The sequence below is a fragment of the Hypomesus nipponensis genome, chromosome 23 (genome assembly GCF_054491055.1).
Source record: "Hypomesus nipponensis isolate SF chromosome 23, ASM5449105v1, whole genome shotgun sequence".
In the NCBI taxonomy this organism is placed as follows: Eukaryota; Metazoa; Chordata; class Actinopteri; order Osmeriformes; family Osmeridae; genus Hypomesus; species Hypomesus nipponensis.
The window spans coordinates 6571125-6592586 of NC_140383.1; the positions used below are offsets into that span (position 1 = coordinate 6571125).

Below are 21462 nucleotides of genomic sequence, written 5' to 3' on the forward strand. Positions count from 1 at the left end.
CACGCACACGTACACGAGTAGAAAAACCACACACCGAGGCATGCACATGCCCGCGCTCGCACACGTCCGCAGAGTGTGTGTGTGGCCGAGGCAGGGACAGCCTATCTTGACAAACAGCTGTCATGAATGCCAGCGTGCCTCTGCAGCATGCATATCCTAGACCTGGGTCTCCTAACGGGCGACGCATGACTCTGTGTGCGTGTGTGTGTGTGTGTGTGTGGGAGGCATGTGTGTGCTGATGCAGTGCATTGAGAGCCGCGTGTGTGGTATACAGTCGCTACATGGTTTCTGCTGGCTGTGTCGACCTGGAGGTCCAGTGTTGCTGCTTGTTGTCACCTGTTATAGCACTGTCAGCATGTATCCTTATCCAGGAGAGGAGAGCAAAATCAGGCGGAACATCAAGTAGAAACAGCCAAGCTGATAGGGAAGACACGTTGTATGGCTCATTTGGTACATATAAGTACTAAGAAGATGAGTGGGTCCTGTGAACATTGCTTTTGTTGTTGACATTCATAGGTTTGACACACCAAATGTAGGACCAAAGCATCATCTGACACTCCACAGTGACACCCTGATATGACATATATGCTTTGTGCGGATTTGGAGATTAACATGCGTGGCTCTTTCTTTGACGGATAGTTTGGTGTAAGACCAGAATGGGCTCTAGCTTCATTGTTTTTCATCATGATTCACCTTCAGACTACAGAGACATTCCGGAACCTTCTGAATGCTCTCTGTTCTAGAACACTCCACACTGCTGTCTCTGGCGGTCATGGTTCAGATCCTTCGTGTTCTGTTCAGCTCTGTTCTGCAGCTGCTGGACTCGGCTGTGTGTGTGTGTGTGTGTCACGGGTTGATGATGCGAGTGAGGCCGCTGCTCTAACAGCCAGGTGATTGATGAGGGGCCTTCCCAGGGAATAGATAGTTAGCAGCAGCAGCAGTCCTCTGGGCTGCGCATTGATTTGTTGTCGAGGTGTGTTCCTCCATGGCCCTAAGCTCACACTCTTACTGTAGCTGTGTGTGTGTGTGTGTCAGTGTGTGTGTGTGTGTGTGTTTTGTGTATGTCAGTGTGTGTGTGTGTGCGTGTGCTTGTTTTGTTTTGTGTATGTCAGTGTGTGTGTGTGTGTGTGTGTGTGAGTGTGTGTGCTTGTTTTGTTTTGTGTATGTCAGTGTGTGTGTGTGTGTCTGCACAGGTGCGTGTTTACATGAGTGTGTAGTGGCGGAATACAAATAAGCTGTGTTTATGACAGATAACCAACTCAGCATTTTACACCTCTCAGGGTGCTTATGATCCCACGGCTGTGTGTGTGTTAGTGTGGGCAGAGGTCCAAGGACCATAGCCCTTACTACAGGACGCAATGCCTCCTCCTGTCCACCTAGCCAGCTAGCATTCCGGCCACGTAGCGCACGGCAGAGCGATGGAGACGGAATAGGAAGGTGATTATAGGTATTGTGTGAGAGGAAATTAGAATGAGCGCGGGGTCATTACTATCGATCTGTAGGTAGAGAGGGAGAGAAACGGCCCTCAGACCTGAGGAAGGTGAGAACTAGAGACCTGCATTATCTTACCAGAATGTCCCCCCCCCTCTCTCTCTCTCTCTCTCTCTCTCTCTCTCAGGTGGACCTGCAGGTCCTGAAGGTTTTGACGGGCATAGCCACCCAGGGGGCGGTCTCCAAGGAGACGGATAAGACGTACTTTGTCACCACCTTCAAGCTGGAGGTCAGCACCAATGGGGAGGACTGGATGATCTACCGTCATGGAAAGAACCACAAGGTAGGCAGCAAGGACACACACACACACTAACACACACACACAGACTGTGAGGTGGAGGGCAAGGACATACCTTGCATACTCTTGAAACACCCATGTCAAAAAACATAGGGTCAGCATCAATATATATATGGACAACGCCACACATGCACAACTGCAGATACACTCACTCACACACACACACACACACACACACACCCTTCAAGGGTCCCATGGGAATGGGTCAGAGGCAAGGTTACCTGCCAGACTAGAACAAAGAAGTTCTTTGTGGGTTCTTATCTCTCCTGCTATTTATCATCCTTGGGTGGGAGCTGTCACTGTCACACGCACACACACATACGCACACACATGCGCACACACACAGCTGGGTGAGGTAGTATATCAGGGACGGCCCTAGGAGAGAAGAGTGCTAATAGAGCTGTTAGTGCCTCTCTCCGGAGGAGAGCAGAGGTACAGGAATGCTAAGCCGTTTTAAACATCATGGTCACATTAATTGGATTTCTACACCTCTTAGTGGTTAGGTGTGTTTGTTCTGTGGTCTTAAACTGTCTAGGGTCTTAAAACTCTATCGCAGGACACGCACATGCACACACAGACCTTAGGGACAGTCACATATACTCCACTTCCTTCCTTGTGTCAGAGCCTCAAATTCAGCTCAGACTCAGGCTAACCACAGGCTATCCTCTGGACTACAGTTCCCATAAGTCTCGGGTTGGGCCTGGGGTAGATGGAGAAACCACAGGTGAAGGGGGGGGGGGGGGGGCGTGCGGGGAAGGCTGTAGAGGAAATAGAGACTGGGTAGCTTGGGAACAGAGTCAGGAAGTAGATCTATAGGTTGACAGGACAGTAAGGAACTCGGTGTGGGGTAGATGGTGTCATTACCCTTTAATCTGCCCTGATATTTCCCAACCCTGGAAATCCTGTTTACAGTTCATTACTAAGGCAGAATTCTCAGGAAAGAAATGTGTTCTTAGGAAGGGGTGGCGGTTGATTTAGGAGGGGAAAAAAAAATCAGCGACTGGGAAAATTGGGACAACACACAGACAGGCACACGCACACACAGACAGACACACACGCACGCACACACAGACACACACCCAGGCGGGTGGTCTTTAGGGCAGCCCCCTGCTGTGTCAGTCTGTCCCTAATCCTCCAGTAAAGCTGTGTACAAGCCTGCACAGCTCTGAGACCTGTGTCTCCATCAGCCCACTGGCACTCCATCACATTCACGTCTGCTCCGACTACAATTTATCAAGGTTGGGCTCAATTCTGGCTGGTTAGCTAAAATGGTTATCTGGTTGATTGGCTTGTTAGCCAGCTGGCTGGTTTTAGAGTGAGCTGGCAGACTGGCATATGGTTTGCAGGCTGGTTGACTGGTTGTTTAGGAAGATATACTGTAGAAGAGGTGTGGTGAGATAGCTGTCTTTCTAACATGTATCTGGAGCCTGGCTGCCTAGCGGTGCAGCGCTGCTTCCTGTTGGCCCCATCTGTCCCCGTCATGGAGAGACAGTTTCCTGAGACTGAGTGGGGAGACAGGGTCAAGGGCAGCAGCTGGGGACCGGAATGTTGTCGTCAGCTCTCCGCTGTTGAAATGACAGTGTCAGCGCCGTGGTGCCTAATGTCCCTTCTCGGCTCCGGTAGCACAGACAGTCTGTCAGCATCACAGGCCATGCCACTCTGGGCCTTCTGGATGACCTACCAGGCCACTCACACTGCCTGTAGACACAGGAACCTCACTTTCCTAATCACTCGGATGTTGAGGAGCTGCCGTCTATTTACTGGTTGAGATGTGAGAAGATAGGATTGGTGCAGGAGATGGAAGCCATCAGGAGAGTATTCCTATAGATGCTTTCAATGGACAAGACGTAGATTCTACTTTGTTCCATCGATCCAAACTATTCGAGTTTTAGTGTATCCAATCTTCTCAGGTCAAGAGAAGTGAGGGGGGGGGGGGGTGGACGTCTAGTGGTAAGCTACAGGGACTATCCCTCAGTTGTTTTCTGATGAACTGGGTGAAGCCTTACATCAATATACCACAACTGCTCTCTGCCGTGGTCTGGATATCTTCATTCTTTCACTTTACCCCCCTTCTCCCTCAATCACTCCATTCCGCCCTCCTCTGTATGCTTCTCTCTCTCTTTCTCCTCCTCTCTCTCTCTCTCTCTCTCTCTCTCTCTCTCTCTCTCTCTCTCTCTCTCTCTCTCTCTCTCTCTCTCTCTCTCTCTCTCTCTCTCTCTCTCATTCCCTCCCAAGGGCATCGTACATCTGAGAAAGCCATCAGAACCAAGACAGGTCAATTTATGCTGTTTTTACAAATGTTATTCTGTAACAAAATGTAGAGAGGTTTGGTGCTTATAGCCCTCAGTGGACACATTGGAGGGAAGAACAACAGAGTGACAGCCTACCAGACACTGAGAACACACACACACTTTTGCATGCGCGCACACACAAATGCACATACACACACACATAAATACACAAACATAGAGTACACACACCTTCACACATGTGCAAATGCTCACACACATACTGTATTCACACGCACACACACACATATTGTGTGAGACCTGCTGTACGTGGCCCTCAGTGTGATTTCCAGGCCAGCAGGCGTTAGTGCCGTGAGCGCGTCTGTTCCTCGTCTCCTCTGACATCTGCAGGACAGCTCGGGGACACGGCCATTGTCACACAACATTACACTGATTTGTTAGATCTGAAAGCTATTTAATAATGCCATTAAAGTCCTGTTACAAGCCACATGGAACATATGGAATGTATGTTAGGTTTACTGTAAAACTATTGGGGGGGAAAACACACATACACACTCACTCACTCACTGCTCACAGGATATGGAAAGTTCTGGAAAAGATTGCTTGAGTGGTGAACTGATCAGATGACAAAACCTGTTAGAGAAAGCAGCATTCAAGATGTAGAACAGGTTCCTGATGTAAAACATTATGCCTGTCTATTTTCTCTCTACCGCTTTCACTTCCATTTCCTCCATGTTCAATTTGGTGACCTATTCTGAGCAGACAACTTCAGCCTGCTAAGCTGTAAACAGACAAACAGTATATAATAGACAGACATAACATTATTTATTATAACAAAACAGAACAGAAATATTCTTGCAATGTGCATACATTATTAAGACCAATATCACAGTATGAGGTATATTATGGTACTTAAAATATTTATCTGAAAAGCCCTAGTGCTGTAGTCCAAAATGAATATTCCATTCTTAGACGTCTATCTATTTCATTAATCCTGTCTGGGGCACGTATGTACAGTACAACATCACAGCTGTCCATAGTCTGGACACTGTAATCCACAGTGTGTCTGTGGTCCAGTTCAACTCTGTAGTATGTATGTGTGTGTGTGTGTGTGTGTGTTGTTGTATTTGCTAATCCATGTAAAGACAGTAGACATCAAAGAGCCCCACAAATCTGCGGTGTTCAGCATGATATGTTCATTGATATCTCTGACCATTTATCCCAACTGGTTTATAAAAGCCTCCCATCCGAGCAGCAGACATCAGAGGAATGCTGTTATCAGACCCACTGAAGCGTTGCTTTGAATCGCCATCACATGCCATCTCTCTCCCTCACTTCCACACGCAAGTAACAATTAACCTTATTCACAGAACACACACAAACACATGTGCGCCCACACACACATGTCCTCACTTGGAAAGTAGTCACATGCTGGTGACAGAGTTTTTCTGGGAGCGGGGCAGACAGCAACCTGGCCCATCCTCTCAGCTTCCCTCTGACCTCACTCTGGCCCCCTGCCATCCATCTCTGTCAGCCACAGCACCACGAGGGGCCCCTCTGGCTCCTTGTGGTGACGCAGCCCCTAAGACCAGCTCTGGGATCAGTTTACCCCCACCATTCATCCTGCCTTGAACATCACTGGGTAAGCAAATACACTGATCCCAGATCAGTCCAGGGTAACACCATTCTATTCCTGGCTGTCAGCTCTTATCTTTCCAACCAACCCCCAAGACTGACACCCCAGGCCCCTGACACCCCAGGCCCCTGACACCCCAGGCCCATGCATCACCCGCCCCCCCAGGCTTTCAGGGCCTCCAGGTCACAGGTCTACCCAGGGTGCTGCCAGATTAGACAGAAGCTTCAGCTCAGCAACATCGTCAAATAACCCTAGACTTGCTGTAGGCCTGGCCTCTGCCCCTCAACAAGATACAGCAAAGTGAAGTGCTCTCTCACTCACACTCTCTCACACACACACACACACACGCACACGCCCTCCCACTGGGAAAGCAATGGACTCCAGCCAGCTGGAACCTGCTGTCAACATCTTCATCTGGAGAAGGGTGGAGGAGCGAGGGAGAAGGGTGGAGCACTGAGGGAAGGAGCAGGGTGAAGGTGGAGGGAGAGAGGATGGGTGCAAAGGGACAGAGGGAGGAACACAAGTGTGGAATGATGAGAGTAGCAGAGCGCTGAGCTGACCGCGTCTTCCTGCTGTGCCTTCAGAGTCCAAAGGAGGAGGGCGAGAGAAGGAGAGTGGACACACACACTGAAGAAGGAGTGAGAAAGAGAGTGAGAAAGAGAGGAAGGGACAGATGTACTGAAAATAAGGGAGGGTGAGAAAGGTATAATGAGGAACTAGCTATCTTCATGTGTCCCCGAGCTCATCCACTGTCAGCTCCTGGTTGCTGTTGTCGGTATACAGAGTCGTGTGCGCTGCTCAAATCCCAGCCAGGTGGGGAGGTCTGCTGTCCCTCCGTGACAGAATGGAAGATGGAGGGTCTTTATTATTTCATTAGCCCATACACACACAATCATAGTTGCACACGTTCAGACTTGCACAGCACCAGCCACAAAACGGACACTTCAATAATTCAGTTCGTCCATGCAGCCCCACGCATTGTACTGACTGACACTACCCTGCAGGCACACGAGAAGCCCTCCAAATGGAATCCACACACACACACACACACATACTAGTACGCAGTATGACCTTACCAGCACCTGAGTATACAGCAGTAGACAGACCTCCCTTTAACCCAACCTGACCAGGATTAAAACTAACTGCTCTGTTGACTCCCAGTCTAACTCCACTTAATCCTATTTCCCTCTTCATTTCCCCCTGCACCTGCCTGTGTGTGTGTGTGTGTCTGTCTAGTAGACAGTAGTCTCCATTATCTTGATTGGTCCTGGGAGGGTGTTGAAGGCAGAGAGAGGATAAGGTTTCTGGACAGTCTCCTAGTTCAGGTTGCTCTCCGGTACAGATCCAGGTCAGCTTGCCACCCCCAGAGCCCACATCTGAAGTCCCTGAGGAAACATTAAACTGATCCAGGGATAGTGTTTAGGGGCATCTTACCCCAACACTTGAGTGAAGAACTGGATGATCTTCGGCATCCCAAACCCTGTCAGTGTATCTTAGCTTATAGCTTATAATGGTAATGTTAAATGTGAGATGCCTTCCAGAAGCATCCGTCTGCCAGCCTCTCTCCGTCGACTCAGCTTTCTGGCCAAAAGGAGAGGCTCAGGTTAAAAGAAGTGCTGACTCAGACACACAAACACAAAGGAGAATATCTCTGAGAAAAAGCCTCAAAGATTTTAAGCATATGACAGTTTTGTGCCTCTGGTCCAGCCTGTGTTTGCCCTCTCCCCTTCTCTTCCCCCATTCTTCTCCTCCCTGGCTATCTTAGCTAAATTATGGCAGTTATGACCAGCATGCTTTTTTGAAACAATCTTCTGAGACAGACCTGTGTGAGTATGGCAGTGAGTGAGTGTACGTGTGTGTGTGTGTGTGTGTGCGTGTCCTGTGATCACATCCTGAGGCCTTCTCCAGATCATTCCGCAGCCTTGTATCCATCACAGCTTCTCTGCAGGTGTGTCTGGGCCTTGCAGACCGGCTCAGAGAGAGGAGGACGTTCACACCTGGATCAGCAGCTTGTACCCCTGTCCTCTCCTCACACACCCTAAAGCAGGAACCTTCCCTCAAATTCACTTTCCTCTGCTCTGTTATATTGTAGTCAGCTGAAAGGGAGGGATATATATATATATATATATAATACTCCTGTGTGTGTGTGTTTCGGGCACTGGTGTGTGGCTGCTTTGGGATGCACAGGTGTGTGTTTGTGGTGGGAGGTGGGTGGCACCATGATAGGCTCAGGTCTAGTGTTACTTCATCACTTAACACACCTGACACCTGACCCACACCTCCCCCCACCACCACCCCTCTCACAGGTGGGACACTAGCAGGTGCTGCTGTCTGTCGCCAGATTGGATGGGTTCCTTTGAGACTGACGACACCACCTGCTATAGCTCAATAAGACCCATTCCAGAAACATGTGAATGCCAAGATGGATCTCTTGTAACTCTATTTCTAGGTGTGAATCTTATGTAGGACAAGCAGAAATGCTGCAAACAATAAAAGAGATTAGACTTCATGAGCAGGTGAGGATTTAAAGATAAGAACAGGAGAGAGGGAGAGAGTATTGACGGATAAGAGGGGATGAGAGAAAAGTGCAGAAATGAGAGGAGAGACCAGAGTTGAGAGAATGGAGAGAGAGAGAGAGAGAGAGAGAGAGAGAGAGAGAGAGAGAGAGAGAGAGAGCGAGAGAGAGAGATAGAGAGGGATGGAGAGAGAGAGGGAGAAAGGGAGAGAGGGAGAGAGATAGAGAGAGAGAGAGGGATGGAGAGAGAGGGAGAGAGGAACGATCAGAGAAAAGACACAGTCAGAGAGAGAGAGAGATGAAAGAATGGAGAGATGAAAGAGAGATAAGAGAATAGACAGTCAGAGAGAGAGAGAGAGGAGAGAGATAAGAGTACAGAGTTGAGAGAATAGAAAGTTGAGAGAATAGAAAGAGACAGAGAGGAGAGAGAAGAGAATAGAGAGGAGGGTTGACAGAAAAGAGATAGAGAGAGAGAGAGAGAGAGAGAGAGAGAGAGAAAGAGAGAGAGAGAGAGAGAGAGAGAGAGAGAGAGAGAGAGAGTGGGCGTGTAGCAGTGGCAGGACTGTCAGCAGCCGTCGTGTCTCCCACCAGTCCCGTGTGTTGGGGCGCTGTCCTTCACTGCACCTGTGGAGGAGGCAGCAGGTGTGTGTGTGTGTGTGTGTGTGTGTGTTTATGGGTGTGCGTGCGTGCATGCCTGCATGCTAAACAGTAGTATGTGTGGGTGGATCCACACCACTGTACTCAGACAACAAGGCCTATGCCACAGTGGGTCTCAATGGGGACTCCTTGATGTTGAGTGACTCACTGTGGCTGGTTCCAGCGTGTCACTAAGCTGGGCTCCCTGTGTTGGAGTGGGTGTCGGGGGAAATCACTTCCCCCTCCCCCCAGTCCCCACATTCATTTCAACAGCCCCCCTAGAGCCACGCTCAATAATTACACTCCACTATCCCATTAAGACTTTTTGGCCTTTAGCCATTTCTGGTCATTTTGACTTCTTCTCGCTTCATGTTCCTGTGCTGAGACTTGAGAGGGCTTGACATTGCTCTGTGACCAGAGGGGCGTGTGTTCAATTCTCCGATGACACGCAGCCCCTGCTCCCATGGGCGGGAAACCCCTTCACCCCTATTACTGGTGAAGGACTTGGGCTGTCGTGGGTCACACAAAGCTTAGAGAGAGGGGGGGAAGGTAGTATGGAAGAGATGCAAGCAAATTTGGCACGTGTACTTTGTGTGTCGGGGAGAGAAAGAGAGGAAGAGAGGAGGGCACAAGAGACAGCATGAATGTCACTGTGACTGTATCTCCAGCCAGCTGTGTCTCCCTGAGAGCCCAATAGGGATGTCAGTACACAGGGGCCCCGCAGTCAGTGTGTGTGTGTGTGTGTGTGTGTGTGTGTGTGTGTGTGTGGAGGGGGAGTGACAGCATGTGTTTTCCTACCACTACCGGCGTGTTGGAGGTTATGTCAGGGGGACGTGAGAAGGAGGATTCTCCCACACACACAGTGGGTGATGTATTACACCCCCCCCCTTCACACACACATCCCCTCCCCCTACACACACACATCCCCTCCCCCCCTACACACACACATCCCCTCCCCCCCTACACACACACATCACCTCCCCCCCTACACACACACATCCCCTCCCCCCCTACACACACACACACACATCACCACCAGAAGACTTTTGCTGCTTCCTCTGTGGACAGATCCATCCGGTATTTGCTTCATCAGTAAAACGTGTGTGTGTGTGTCAGTCAAGCGTGCAGACTGAGAGAATGCCCTTTCTCCACACAGTGGGTCATTAACTCATTACAGCTGTCTCCACTATGGTGTCGTCAGGTGCCAATCCCTCCTCCTCTCCATCTCTCCACATCCCTCTGTTTAGAATCCTGTCACCAGCTATTGGGAATGAACCGCCCCTCGTAGTGGTTGTCTGTCTTTATCTGAGACCATAGTAGGTAATGACGGAGGCTGAGGGATTTAAGCAGCGTCTAATTATGTTCTGAATGCAGCTTTAGTTGTCTATTCTGGCTGTGGAATGTTCCATTAAAAGGGAGGTTGTAGTCAAAGAACAAAACCATGTTGGCTTAATAAACGTTCTCATTTCCTTATTGGAGTTTTACCATGGAAAGACAGTCAGCCAAACACACACACACACACGCACATACACATGCTAACATACGCACACACACATAGGTAGGGCAATATTGACCCAGCCCAGACTTGACCAGCTGCTTGTAGTGTTATAGGATCCCAGGGTAGGTCACCTCCTTACAGCCTGCTCTTTCGCTGTGTGCACTGGACCAGAGCTGTCCCCGCGCCTCCTTCCCCTGCTCCCCTTACTCTCCACACACACACACACACACAAGCATGCGCTGAGACTTGAAGCTGGACAAAGGGAGTTCAGGACAGACAAGATGAAGATTTGCAATCAGAGCTTGTCATCTCTTCTCCTCACAAAGCCAAACACACACACACACACACACACACACACTGGTTGTATTGTGTAAACGTCCTGAGTGAAGGATACAGGTCACATGACGGAAGCCACTGAAACAAGGTTGTATGTAAGGAACACTTTCTGTTCCCTATACACACACACACACGTACATACACACATATTCACATACAAACACTCTTACATGCACACACATACATTCAAACACACAAGGTCGTTCATGTCCATTCGATGACGTCTATTTGTGTTGAAGTGGGAGTCAGATAGCTGAGAGGTTAGGGAATCGTGCTAGTAATCAGAAGGTTGCCGGTTCGATTCCTGACTGTGCCAAATGACGTGTCCTTGGGCAAGGCACTTCACCCTACTTGCCTTGGAGGGAATGTCCCTGTACTTACTGTAAATCGCACTGGAAAAAAGTGTCTGCTAAATGACTATTTTTTTGTATTTTTATTAAAGTGGTTCTGTGTGTGACTGACCTATCCTCTCCTCCGGTTTCTCTCCAGGTGTTCCACGCCAACACCGACCCGACAGAGGTGGTTCTGAACCGGATCCCCCAGCCTGTCCTCGCCCGCTTTGTACGCATCCGTCCCCAGACCTGGAAGAACGGCATCGCCCTGCGCTTCGAGCTCTACGGCTGCCAGATCACTGGTGAGAGTTAGCTTTAGCTCAGCAGGCTAACACTGTGGGCTGAAGGCTCCGCACTGCGTGACCTCTATGACATAGACGGACCACTGCCCCTGTCTCTCTCCACCATCCATCACCTGCTCTCCCTCTCCTCCCTCCGTCCACCCATTACCTCTCTCCCCCTCCTCCCTCCATACCATCCCCAGAGCTATTCACACACCTAATGAGATTGTTCTATTTCCGTCCCCGTGGTGACGAGGCAGCCCATCATTGTGTTTGGCTTCTGATGTTATCACTGCCGCCATCTCCTCCATCATTATTGTATTAGGAGCCTATTCACTGCCTCCCAGGGCCACACTCAGGGCCCTGATGGGCTTTTAGCTAGGGGAGCTATTTCAGCGCTGACACAAATGACACATAAACATGATCCTGGTGTCTATATTAGCCCAGGGCTAGCCAGCACTCAGTGGGCCATGGGACCAACATCACTCATAACATAATACCCTGTATTATGCCCACTGGGAGGCACGGATTGGCCCTTGGTGTGTCCGTTTGTGTGTGTGCTTATTTATGTTTGTTTCTCGGCCTTTCCGTCCCTCTCGTTCTCTTTCTCTCTTTTTCACTCAAACGCAAACAATCACAAGGAGATTCTGGCAAGGGTTCAAGATGGCCCGAGATATAAGGCAACCACTCTCTGGCACGTCACTAACTTAAAATCCAACTTGGAATGTCTTTTCTGATCCTGTGTTAGGGATCCAACTGGCATTTAGAGCTGCCCTCCTCTCCTCCGATCTCAGTTTAGAACCCTCCATCTCTCCATCCCATAATGCATCTCTTCTTCCCTCTTTTCCAGTTCTCTGTCCTTTTGCTTTCCCCCTCCTCCATACCTTTTCTTTCCAGCGTAGGCTTCTATCACCAGCATCCCCTTATTTTTAGCACCTTTTCATGTCCACACCGTGTGTGAGTGAGGGATGACTCCATGCTGCTTCCTCTGGCTCTCATCCTTGACTAGCAGGGCCAACACAGTGGGAGTGTGTGTGGGCCGTACTTCAGAGTGTGTGTGTGTGTGTGTGTGCGTGTATACTTTAACTGCACTTCAGAGTTTATGTGCGGGTTTTAACTGGATTTCAGAGTGTGTGGATGTGTTCAGTGTACTTTGTCCGTTTGTGGAGGGCTCTTCTCCAGAAACCTCCATGTCCATCTCCTAATACTATATATCTGTGTAAAAACCATTGCCATTGTAATATTGCCTGGTCCAAAATAACTCCCTCTAACCCTAACCCTCACCTACAGTAATGTACAGAGAACACCACAAACGATGTTGACATGATTCTTTGTCATATCTGACCAGGTTCCTATGTAGTCAGTGTGGCGGTGCTACCAAACACTTGTTTTGTTGATTCATTATTTACTCCTCATGCCTCCGCGAGTGACATAACACCATGAAACATTCATCTGGCTAGCCTTGAAATGTCAATGTCAATCTCCCTCACTCACGTCTCCTTCTCTCTGCCACTCCCCCTCCCACCCCCCAACCACATTTTTGTGTGTGTGTGTGTCCCCTTCTCCCTCTCCCTTCTGCCTCCCCCAACCATCTCCAATTCCCCCCCCCCCCCTCCAGATGCCCCTTGTTCGGAGCTCCAGGGCATGATGTCGGGACTTCTTCCCGACTCCCAGATCTCTGCCTCCTCCATGAGGGACATCCATGGCTCCATGGGCGCGGCGCGGCTGGTGGCCAGCAGGTCAGGCTGGTTCCCCAGCCCCACGCAGCCCCTGGCTGGGGAGGAGTGGCTGCAGGTAGGGCCCCCCTCCCCCCCCACCAGCTCCCTCAGTGGGACCACATGCTACACCGAGCAGGACGTGACAGTGTGGCAGGAAGGGTGACGGCGTGGTGTGTTGCAGGTGGACCTGGCTGTGCCCAGGACGGTGAGTGGCATCATCACCCAGGGGGCGCGCAGCGTGGAGGGCAGTACCAGCGCTGAGAACAGGGCCTTCGTCAGGAAGTACAAGCTGGCCCACAGCCTGACAGGCAAGGACTGGACCTTCATCCAGGACGTCAAGACTGGCCATGCCAAGGTACAGCATGGACTCACTCGCCCGTACTGTACTCTGAGGCATGCACGCGTGCCCACATGTTCTCATACTGTTTTGCTGTGTGCACGCTGTGGATATACTCGTACTCTGGTTGGACAGTTACAGATAAACACACACACACACATTCACACACCCAGCCCTGTGTGTCTGTCAGTCATAGAGGATGGTTTCAGCTGCAGGGTATTAATAGCAGCAGTTGTTCTCAGTGAGTCAGTCTCAGATCCAAAGACAAGCCTCCCTCCCTCTCTCTCTCTCTTTCTCTCTTTCTCATTCCGTTTCTCTCTCCCTCTCTCTCCCTGTCTCCCTCCTCCGTAGCACTGAAAGAATGGAATTCCATTAGAGTCTCAGACGTGATAACATTTCAATTTCATCTTTTACACTGGCGTTGATTAAAAATGCCTCTGCCCGGAGACCACTCCGGGCATCAGCCTGCTGCAGCAGCCAGTCACTCCGGGCCCCCTCTCCCTGCTGCCTGGAGAGCTCCGTCTTCTCACTGTCTCTCTCCCTCTCTCTCTCTCTCCCTCTCTCTCTCTCTCTCTCTCTCTCTCTCTCCTGTTCAGATTTTCGAGGGAAACATTCACTACGACACGCCCGAGGTGCGGCGGTTCGAGGAGCTTGTGGCCCAGTTTGTGCGGGTCTACCCAGAGAGGTGGTCCCCGGCTGGGATCGGCATGAGGATGGAGGTGCTGGGGTGCGACCTGCCAGGTTAGAACTCCTCCTCACGTGCACGTGCCCGGGCGCACTGACACAGAACACACACACAGACACACATAAAAACAGGCCTGTGTGTACACACACACCAGCACACACATAAGCACAAGCTTTCTCACACTGTGGAAACTAACACACTATAAATCAGTGTGCTCTTGCTATTGGCTGCTTTCAACAGTACTTTGTCGGAGCATTTCTCTATGAAGTTCTGTTTATTCTTACAGAGGAATTCGGTACATGAAGAGATAATAACCCTTACACACGAACACACACACACACACACACGAACACACACACACACACAGTAAACACGGCATCACACATTCCCAACCGCATACTGTCCAGTCTGAGCATGTCATTATCGTGACACAAGACAACATGTGTGCGGATCAGAAGCAGCGTCACTATAGGGTTTACATGTCTGGGATCAGCAGACTATAGATTAAGCTGTCTGGGTCGAGACCAGGATTGGGACACAGCACACGCATGCACACAGTTTTGTTCCTTTATCTCTTAGTTTACATAATGTAAGGTTCCATAAGTTCCAAAACCAAAGCTAGGGAAGATACTCTCCTCTCTCCTTTCCTCGTCTCCTCTCCTTTTCTCTTCTCCCTCCTCTCCTCTCCCCTTCTATCCTCTCGTATCCTCTTTATGTTGACTGCATGTGACATCAGCACTGGGCCTCCAGCAAGTGAAAGTGGCACGAGGCAGGTGAAGACAGGGACAGGATATGACACAAACCTGGTCCCCCTGGACCCAGTCCTGCCTCCCTGGCAGGAAGAGGCTGGTGGCCGTCAGTGACGGGCTGTCAGCATCACTCTGTGTATGTGCGCGTCTTGTGTGTGTCTGTGGAGGAGGTTGTGGTCCAAGTCCTAGCTATATAAAGCTACCTGCCTGTAGGGCAGCTGGTGCCCTGAGGGGGGGTCTAGCCCAGATGTGTCAGATCTGGGCCACAGGCAGACTGTGATGGGGACAAGGGGAAAGGAGTTAGCCTGTGATAAACTGTAAGGTGAGTTGATCCACCTGGGTTATGACTTGTGTCGGCCCAAAAAACGGTGGTGCTGGGCTTTCAGATGGGTCAAGGAACCATGCTGGGGCAGGTCCTGTCTGGCTGCTCTGGTACTGCGGTACTGGACTGACCATCTGGCCTCACAGCCCTGTGTTGTTCTGGAGGTACAGAGAACAGGGGGGAGAAGGAGAGGAGGAGAGAGGGAGAGAATAAGTCTAACTCAGGGAGAGAGAGAAAGGGGAAAGAGAGAGAGTAATTGAGGGCTTTGGAGGGATAGATTATAGTCAAAGTGATGGACGCAGCAGGAAAGTGATAAAGGCTGGGAGAGGGTGTGGGAAGACATGCACGAAAAGCGAGAGAAGAATGGATGGGAGAAAGTGAGGAGAGGGATTTGAGGGTCTCCACAGGGAGTCGTGCTGGCCCAGTGTGCCATAGAGCAGCGCTGCATTGGTCTGGACCAGGCCGGGGTGTGGAGGGCTGGAGGTCTGGGCACCAGATGTTCCAGAGGCAGGGGGCTCAATCTTCTGCCTCTTAACCAGGAGCAAGTCTCTCTCTTACACACACACACACACACACACACGGCCCCCTAACCCACAGCCGGAAGGGGGTCTGGGCTTAATCTGTGCATTAACCATAACAATGTAGTCTCCCACTTACACGCACATGGTGAAAACAGACCATCTGCCCCTTTGCTCCACGCCTGATTGATGAAGCTTGCATAACATGTGGTGCACAACTAAAGCACAACTCGACTTTATTCTACTCGGGTCTATTAAACCCTAAAGCCGAAGAGGTTGTTTTGAATCTAGTCAAGATTGAAGCCATTCCTCCTAACCCTGTCAGTGAGGTTGTGCCGATGGTGAACGAGAGGTGATGACGCTGTGTGTCTCCGGCCACTTTGTCCACAGTAGCAGGACTTTATTTGGCTTTCTTGTTGTTATTTTCCGTTATGTTGGCTGGGGAATAGTAGGGGAGATTAAATATTAAGAGGAGTGCATCAGCTTCAGTCCACTGAACAGGCCTGTTTACCTCCAACACACACACACACTCACACGCACACACACACACACACGCTCCTTGAAGTGTGCCGGACTTCTCCTAGTAATGCAAACACCGAGCGATAGAGAGGAGTGAGAGGGGATCTCTCTCCTCAGGTTGGCTCCTCCGTGGTCTCTGAAGAGGCTCTGGGTCCTCAGCACTGCCTGTCTCTGCTCCCCACAGGAAGAGAGGGAGGAGAGAGAGAGAGAGAGGGCGGAGAGAGAGGAGAGAGAGAGAGAGGACGGAGAGAGAGAGAGCGAGAGAGACAGAGAAATAATGAATTGATGAATAAATAAAATGAGACATCTTGCGCTCCTCAGCCGTGCAAGGCGGAGCGTGAAAGGCACCCGGTCCGACCTCGGGTACTCCAATCACTGCAGCGTTTCCATTATTCATTGTTGATTTGAGGACTGCTGGTGTGTGTGTGTGTGTGTGTGCCGTGTGCCTGGCTGTGTGCTCACGTGTGTGTGGGTGTTGACACAGGGTTGGACAGTGACCTCTACAGGGAGGAGAAGCCACAGGGCCTTATGAGGAGAGAGTCACTGTGAGATCAAACTATCTTCAGACACTGCTGTAGCTGTGGGAAAACGCTATGCCATAACTTAGTCAGTGTGGCAGGCCCGTGAGACACTTGAACCATCAACCCAAGCATTAGAAGTGCCAACTCCTTTCCCGACCTAGCTGAGCCATCTGTTGTTGTCTGCGTTCCCTCACACGCAGCACCTAGCTGGCATGTTCTGGCTCCAGCTCATTGTTTAGTGCTGCTAGAGGAGTCTGGGATAGCATTCTGTTTCTCATCTCCATATAGACTAGATGCGCTATCACTCAGTTAGCTTGTAGCAGTGCCCAAAGCAGTAGAATGCCAGCCAGCCAGTCTGTCAGTCAATAAGTAAGTCAGTCAGTCAGCTTGCCAACCAGTCAGTCAGTATGTAAGTCAGTCAGCTAGCCAGTCAGTCAGTATGTAAGTCAGTCAGTCAGTCAGCTTGCCAACCAGTCAGTCAGTATGTAAGTCAGTCAGTCAGCTAGCCAGTCAGTCAGTATGTAAGTCAGTCAGATAGCCAGTCTGTCAGTCAATATGTAAGTCAGTCAGCTAGCTAGCCAGCCAGTCCGTCAGTCAGTCAGTCAGTCAGTATGTAAGTCAGTCAGTCAGTCAGCTAGCCAGCCAGTCAGTATATGAGTCAGTCAGTATGTAAGTCAGTCCGTCAGCTAGCCAGCCAGTCAGTATGTAAGTCAGTCAGATAGCCAGTCAGTCAGTATGTAAGTCAGTCAGATAGCCAGTCTGTCAGTCAATATGTAAGTCAGTCAGCTAGCCAGCCAGTCAGTCAGTCAGCTAGCCAGCCAGCCAGTCAGTCTGTCAGTCAATATGTAAGTCAGTCAGCTAGCCAGCCAGTCAGTATGTAAGTCAGTCAGATAGCCAGTCAGTCAGTATGTAAGTCAGTTAGATAGCCAGTCTGTCAGTCAATATGTAAGTCAGTCAGCTAGCCAGCCAGTCAGTCAGCTAGCCAGCCAGCCAGTCAGTCTGTCAGTCAATATGTAAGTCAGTCAGCTAGCCAGCCAGTCAGTATGTCAGTCAGTCAGTATGTTAGTCAGTCATCTAGCCAGCCAGTCAGTGTGTAAGTCAGTCAGATAGCCAGTCAGTCAGTCTGTCAGTCAATATGTAAGTCAGTCAGTCAGCTAGCCAGTCCGAATCAGCCAGCCAGCGAGTGCTTAACTCCCTGCTTAGACTGAAGAGAATGACCCAAGCAGGCCTCAGCAGCCTGACCCCTGCTCCTTGGGGAGGAGTCCCAGGGCTCCAGTTCTAGAATGTTCAGGTGTTCTGATGTTCCGGAGCTCTCCGTGGCAGGTTGCCAAGGCAGGCCCCGCTGCTATCATCACACTGATCGCTTTCACATGTGAGGAAGGTGGCCTGCCTCCAGATCCTGACAGGGGATTGGTGGGATAGGCCCCAAGATACGAACCCCCAATCCCCTCCATCCCTTCCCCAACACTCCACCCCTGAGAGGGAATGGAAAATGGCTGACTGCCTTGGAGCCGAGAGTGGGAGAGAGAACGAGGGAGAGAGAGAGGGTCGAGCGCAATCACTCCAGTCTCTGCCAAAAGCTCCTGCCACCCCCCCCACTCCCACCCCTGCTCCACCCTCACCCCCGCACCCGGGAACAGCGTGCTGAGGAAGCCATTAGAGACAGGAAGTGGCACATTTCCAGCTGTAAGGAGGAGAAGGTGGGGATGGATGTTACAGCCCAAGTCTGGCCAGGGTCTTCAGCTACGCAACTGAAAATATAGCTCTCTCCAACCCCCCCTGCTCTCTCTGTCTCTCTCTCTATCTGTGTGCCGTGTACAGAGAGTGCCCTTGCTCATCTCCTCCCTGTACTCTCATCTGGTTGTTTGAAGTGTCACACATGGAAGTGCTTAGTGCTGGGCGCAGGTTCACTCACCACACCACTGCTCTCCTCTCCAGCCCAGGGCTCCACCACTGCATCCTCCCTGTCTAAATATTTGGCTTGAGCCCTTCACTTTTCCTCCCTGTTCTACATCAGTCACGCTTCCTCTTTCTCTCTCTCTTTCCCTCTCTCTATCTATCTCTCTCCATCCCTCCTTCTCTGAATGTGTTGGAGGCTTTTAAATTCTGTCTAAGCTCTCCATGTGTCCATTACTGAGGAGGTGGAGGGTGGAATCCCTTTACAAGCTGATGGACAGCTGTAGTTCTCTCTGAAGGCTTATGTTGTCACTGGGCCTTCCTGACAGGCAGCCTGGGGGCTTATCACATCTATAGGTTTTTTGGAGGAATCATCTGTGCATCACATCAAACTTGAAACCACCTCGCGCTGAAACAGCTTCTATAGCAGTAGTGCTCTTTTAATGAATGTGTGCCACTTGGTGTGTGTGTGTCATTAGTATTAAACAGATCCTCTGCCTCTCCTTGGAGCTGGAGGGTAGAGCTGTTATCAATGGTCTAACAAACAGACTGGGAGGATTACTGCCTCACTCTCCTTCATTCTGTGTGTGTGTGTGTGTGTGTGTGTGTGTGTGTTTGTGTGTTAGCCAGCAGTGCTATTAAAGTAGCTCATTTTGTCAAAGAGAATTATTCAAATACACATTAAGAGCTCTTACATCCCTTGCCTAAAATTAATCAAAATCTAAAGCTATAATTGGCTTACTGCAGATTGTTCAGAAAACCTCATTGTTCTGAAATCCTGGAAGCGATTTAAGTCTGACAAAATGAAAGTGATCTCTCTCCCACCACCCCCCCACCCCTCCCCCACTGGTAGTAGAGCAGCAGCAGAGTGCTGTATGTCTGGGTTATTGGTACAGACTCAGTGAACACCATTATGGTGAGGCTTTCCTCTCTCCTGGACACTTAGCCCGAACACTCTGACCGGAGAGTTTTCTGCTGTAAAGAACTCATTTTCCCAGCATCCTTCTCTCCCCCCAGCTGCTTCTGCCAATCGTTAGCTTGGCTGTCAGAGGAAGATTTATACCAAAGCTTTCTCCATAATTGAACAGTTTTCCTGTTTCCGCACATTGTGCTGTGTCAGTGGTTTTAGAGGCAGCTGTAGCTGGTGACCAGTTTGTGTGTAGGTGTGTGTGTGTGTTGTGTGCATGGGAGCGGGAGAGGACTGAAGGATTGCTGTAGTTTTAATTGGATGGCCAAACCCATAGACATTATACAGCCATTCCTCCGGCCCGCGAGGGCTAGTTAACACACACTATGTAACCTGTCAGTTCACTCAATCATGTGGTATATACAGTACCAAACAGACTTAGGGTTCAACAACAAACAGTCTTACCTACATAGCACACTATGCCCTAAACACTAACCCTTCATAGCAGACTGTACACTGACTCTAACCCAATCCCGATAACAGTACCTGATTGTGTCGTAGTGTCACTGTCCATCCCCACTCTTTTTATGTGTGCATATTTGCATATGTGTGTGTGTGTGTGTAGAGAGTGAAAGCTCTGTGAAGGTGACGATCCCCTCTCCTGTCCCGGCCCTGTCACGCCTGACAGGACGCTGTGTCGCCTAAAGGTCACGTAACCGCGGTGACAGAGCCTGACCTTTAACTAGTGGATGGGACCTGTACAAGTTGGGGAGGGGGGAGTCAGATGTCTATCCCTGCTAATTAGGACAGTAAGGGGGATGGAGACAGAAAGAGGTAGAGAGGGGGAAATAAAGGGAGAGATGGTGCAAGAAGTAGCAAATACATGTCCAAAGAAATGAAGAGACAGACAGAAATAGTCTGTTGAGGGGAAGAGTGTGTGTGTGCGTGTGTGTAAGTGTGTGCGTGTGTGTGTGTGTGTGTGTGTGTGTGTGTGTGTGTGTGTGTGCGTGTGTGTGTGTGTGTGTGTGTGAGAGAGAGAGAGAGAGAGAGAGAGAGAGAGAGGCAGAGAGAGAGACACACCCTGTGGAGCAGTGCTGGAGGTTTAGGTGTCTGCAAGAGGGAAGGGTGTGTGTGATGTATTTCTACCTGCCTAGCTACCCCTGTCTTCCCAGGACTAACTGGCTGGCTGGTTGGCTGGCTGGGGGGTTAATTGCTCAAGTAAAGGGCACCAGATTAGTAGATTTGAATGTCAGGATCCAGACCAGCTGGGGCCTCCTCTTTCATCACGGGATTTAGGTGCTCTTCTCTCATTCTAATGAAGCAGACCTGGAGGGTGTGTGTGGGGGTGTGATTGTGCGTGCCTGCACGTGCACGCGTGTGTGTGTGTGTGTGTGATTAACATTGGCCTATTAAGCTGTGTAAGAGTAATGGCACTAATGAAGCCAAAGGCTGACAATCACAACTCATTTAGCGCACGCCTCACACTCTCATTGCAACCCGACAGTATCTCCGTCTGCTTGTGTATGTATGAGAGAGAGCTCTCTATTTTGGAATGCCAAGGGTCTTAATCATAACAGTGGTATCATAGCCTGTATCTGGGAGGTTACGTAAGCATCCCATATGCCTCTTCTGTCCTCTCACCCTGCCTCTGTAAACACATCTCTCCTCAGTACACACACACTCGCAAACACACAGACCACAGACCCTGTGACTCATGGAAACAAGTAGAGTTCTGCAGCAGCAGCAGGGCTGCGAAACAACACGGGTTTCAGGTTTAGAGGTTTCGAGGCTGGAGGAGGTCTGAGTGATGAGGCTGGCGGTTAGAGAAACAGAAACAACACAAGCTAGAGTTACCCTGGGAGAGGCCGGGAGAGAGAGGGAGAGGGAGGGAGAGAGCGGCCGAGGGGAGAAGAGAGATGTGGGGAGCAGAGAGGGAGTGGAGGAGAGAGTGATGTGGTGAGGGATTGTGGGTGATCCTCGTGCCACGCAAGCCTCACAATCATCTGTTCCCTGACATC

General features: G+C 50.3%; 1 protein-coding gene across 5 annotated transcripts in view; it reads left to right on the forward strand.

Annotated features, from left to right (window-relative positions):
- nrp2b (neuropilin 2b) overlaps positions 1–21462 on the forward strand; it is a 60448-nt gene that overhangs the window by 24185 nt on the left and 14801 nt on the right. For all 5 annotated transcript variants that reach the window (XM_084688566.1, XM_084688567.1, XM_084688568.1 and 2 more), the window contains exons 7-11: positions 1619–1774; positions 11149–11293; positions 12891–13066; positions 13172–13345; positions 13924–14068. In XM_084688566.1, coding sequence (XP_084544692.1) covers positions 1619–1774; positions 11149–11293; positions 12891–13066; positions 13172–13345; positions 13924–14068 — 796 coding nt within the window. The remainder of the gene's footprint in view (positions 1–1618; positions 1775–11148; positions 11294–12890; positions 13067–13171; positions 13346–13923; positions 14069–21462) is intronic.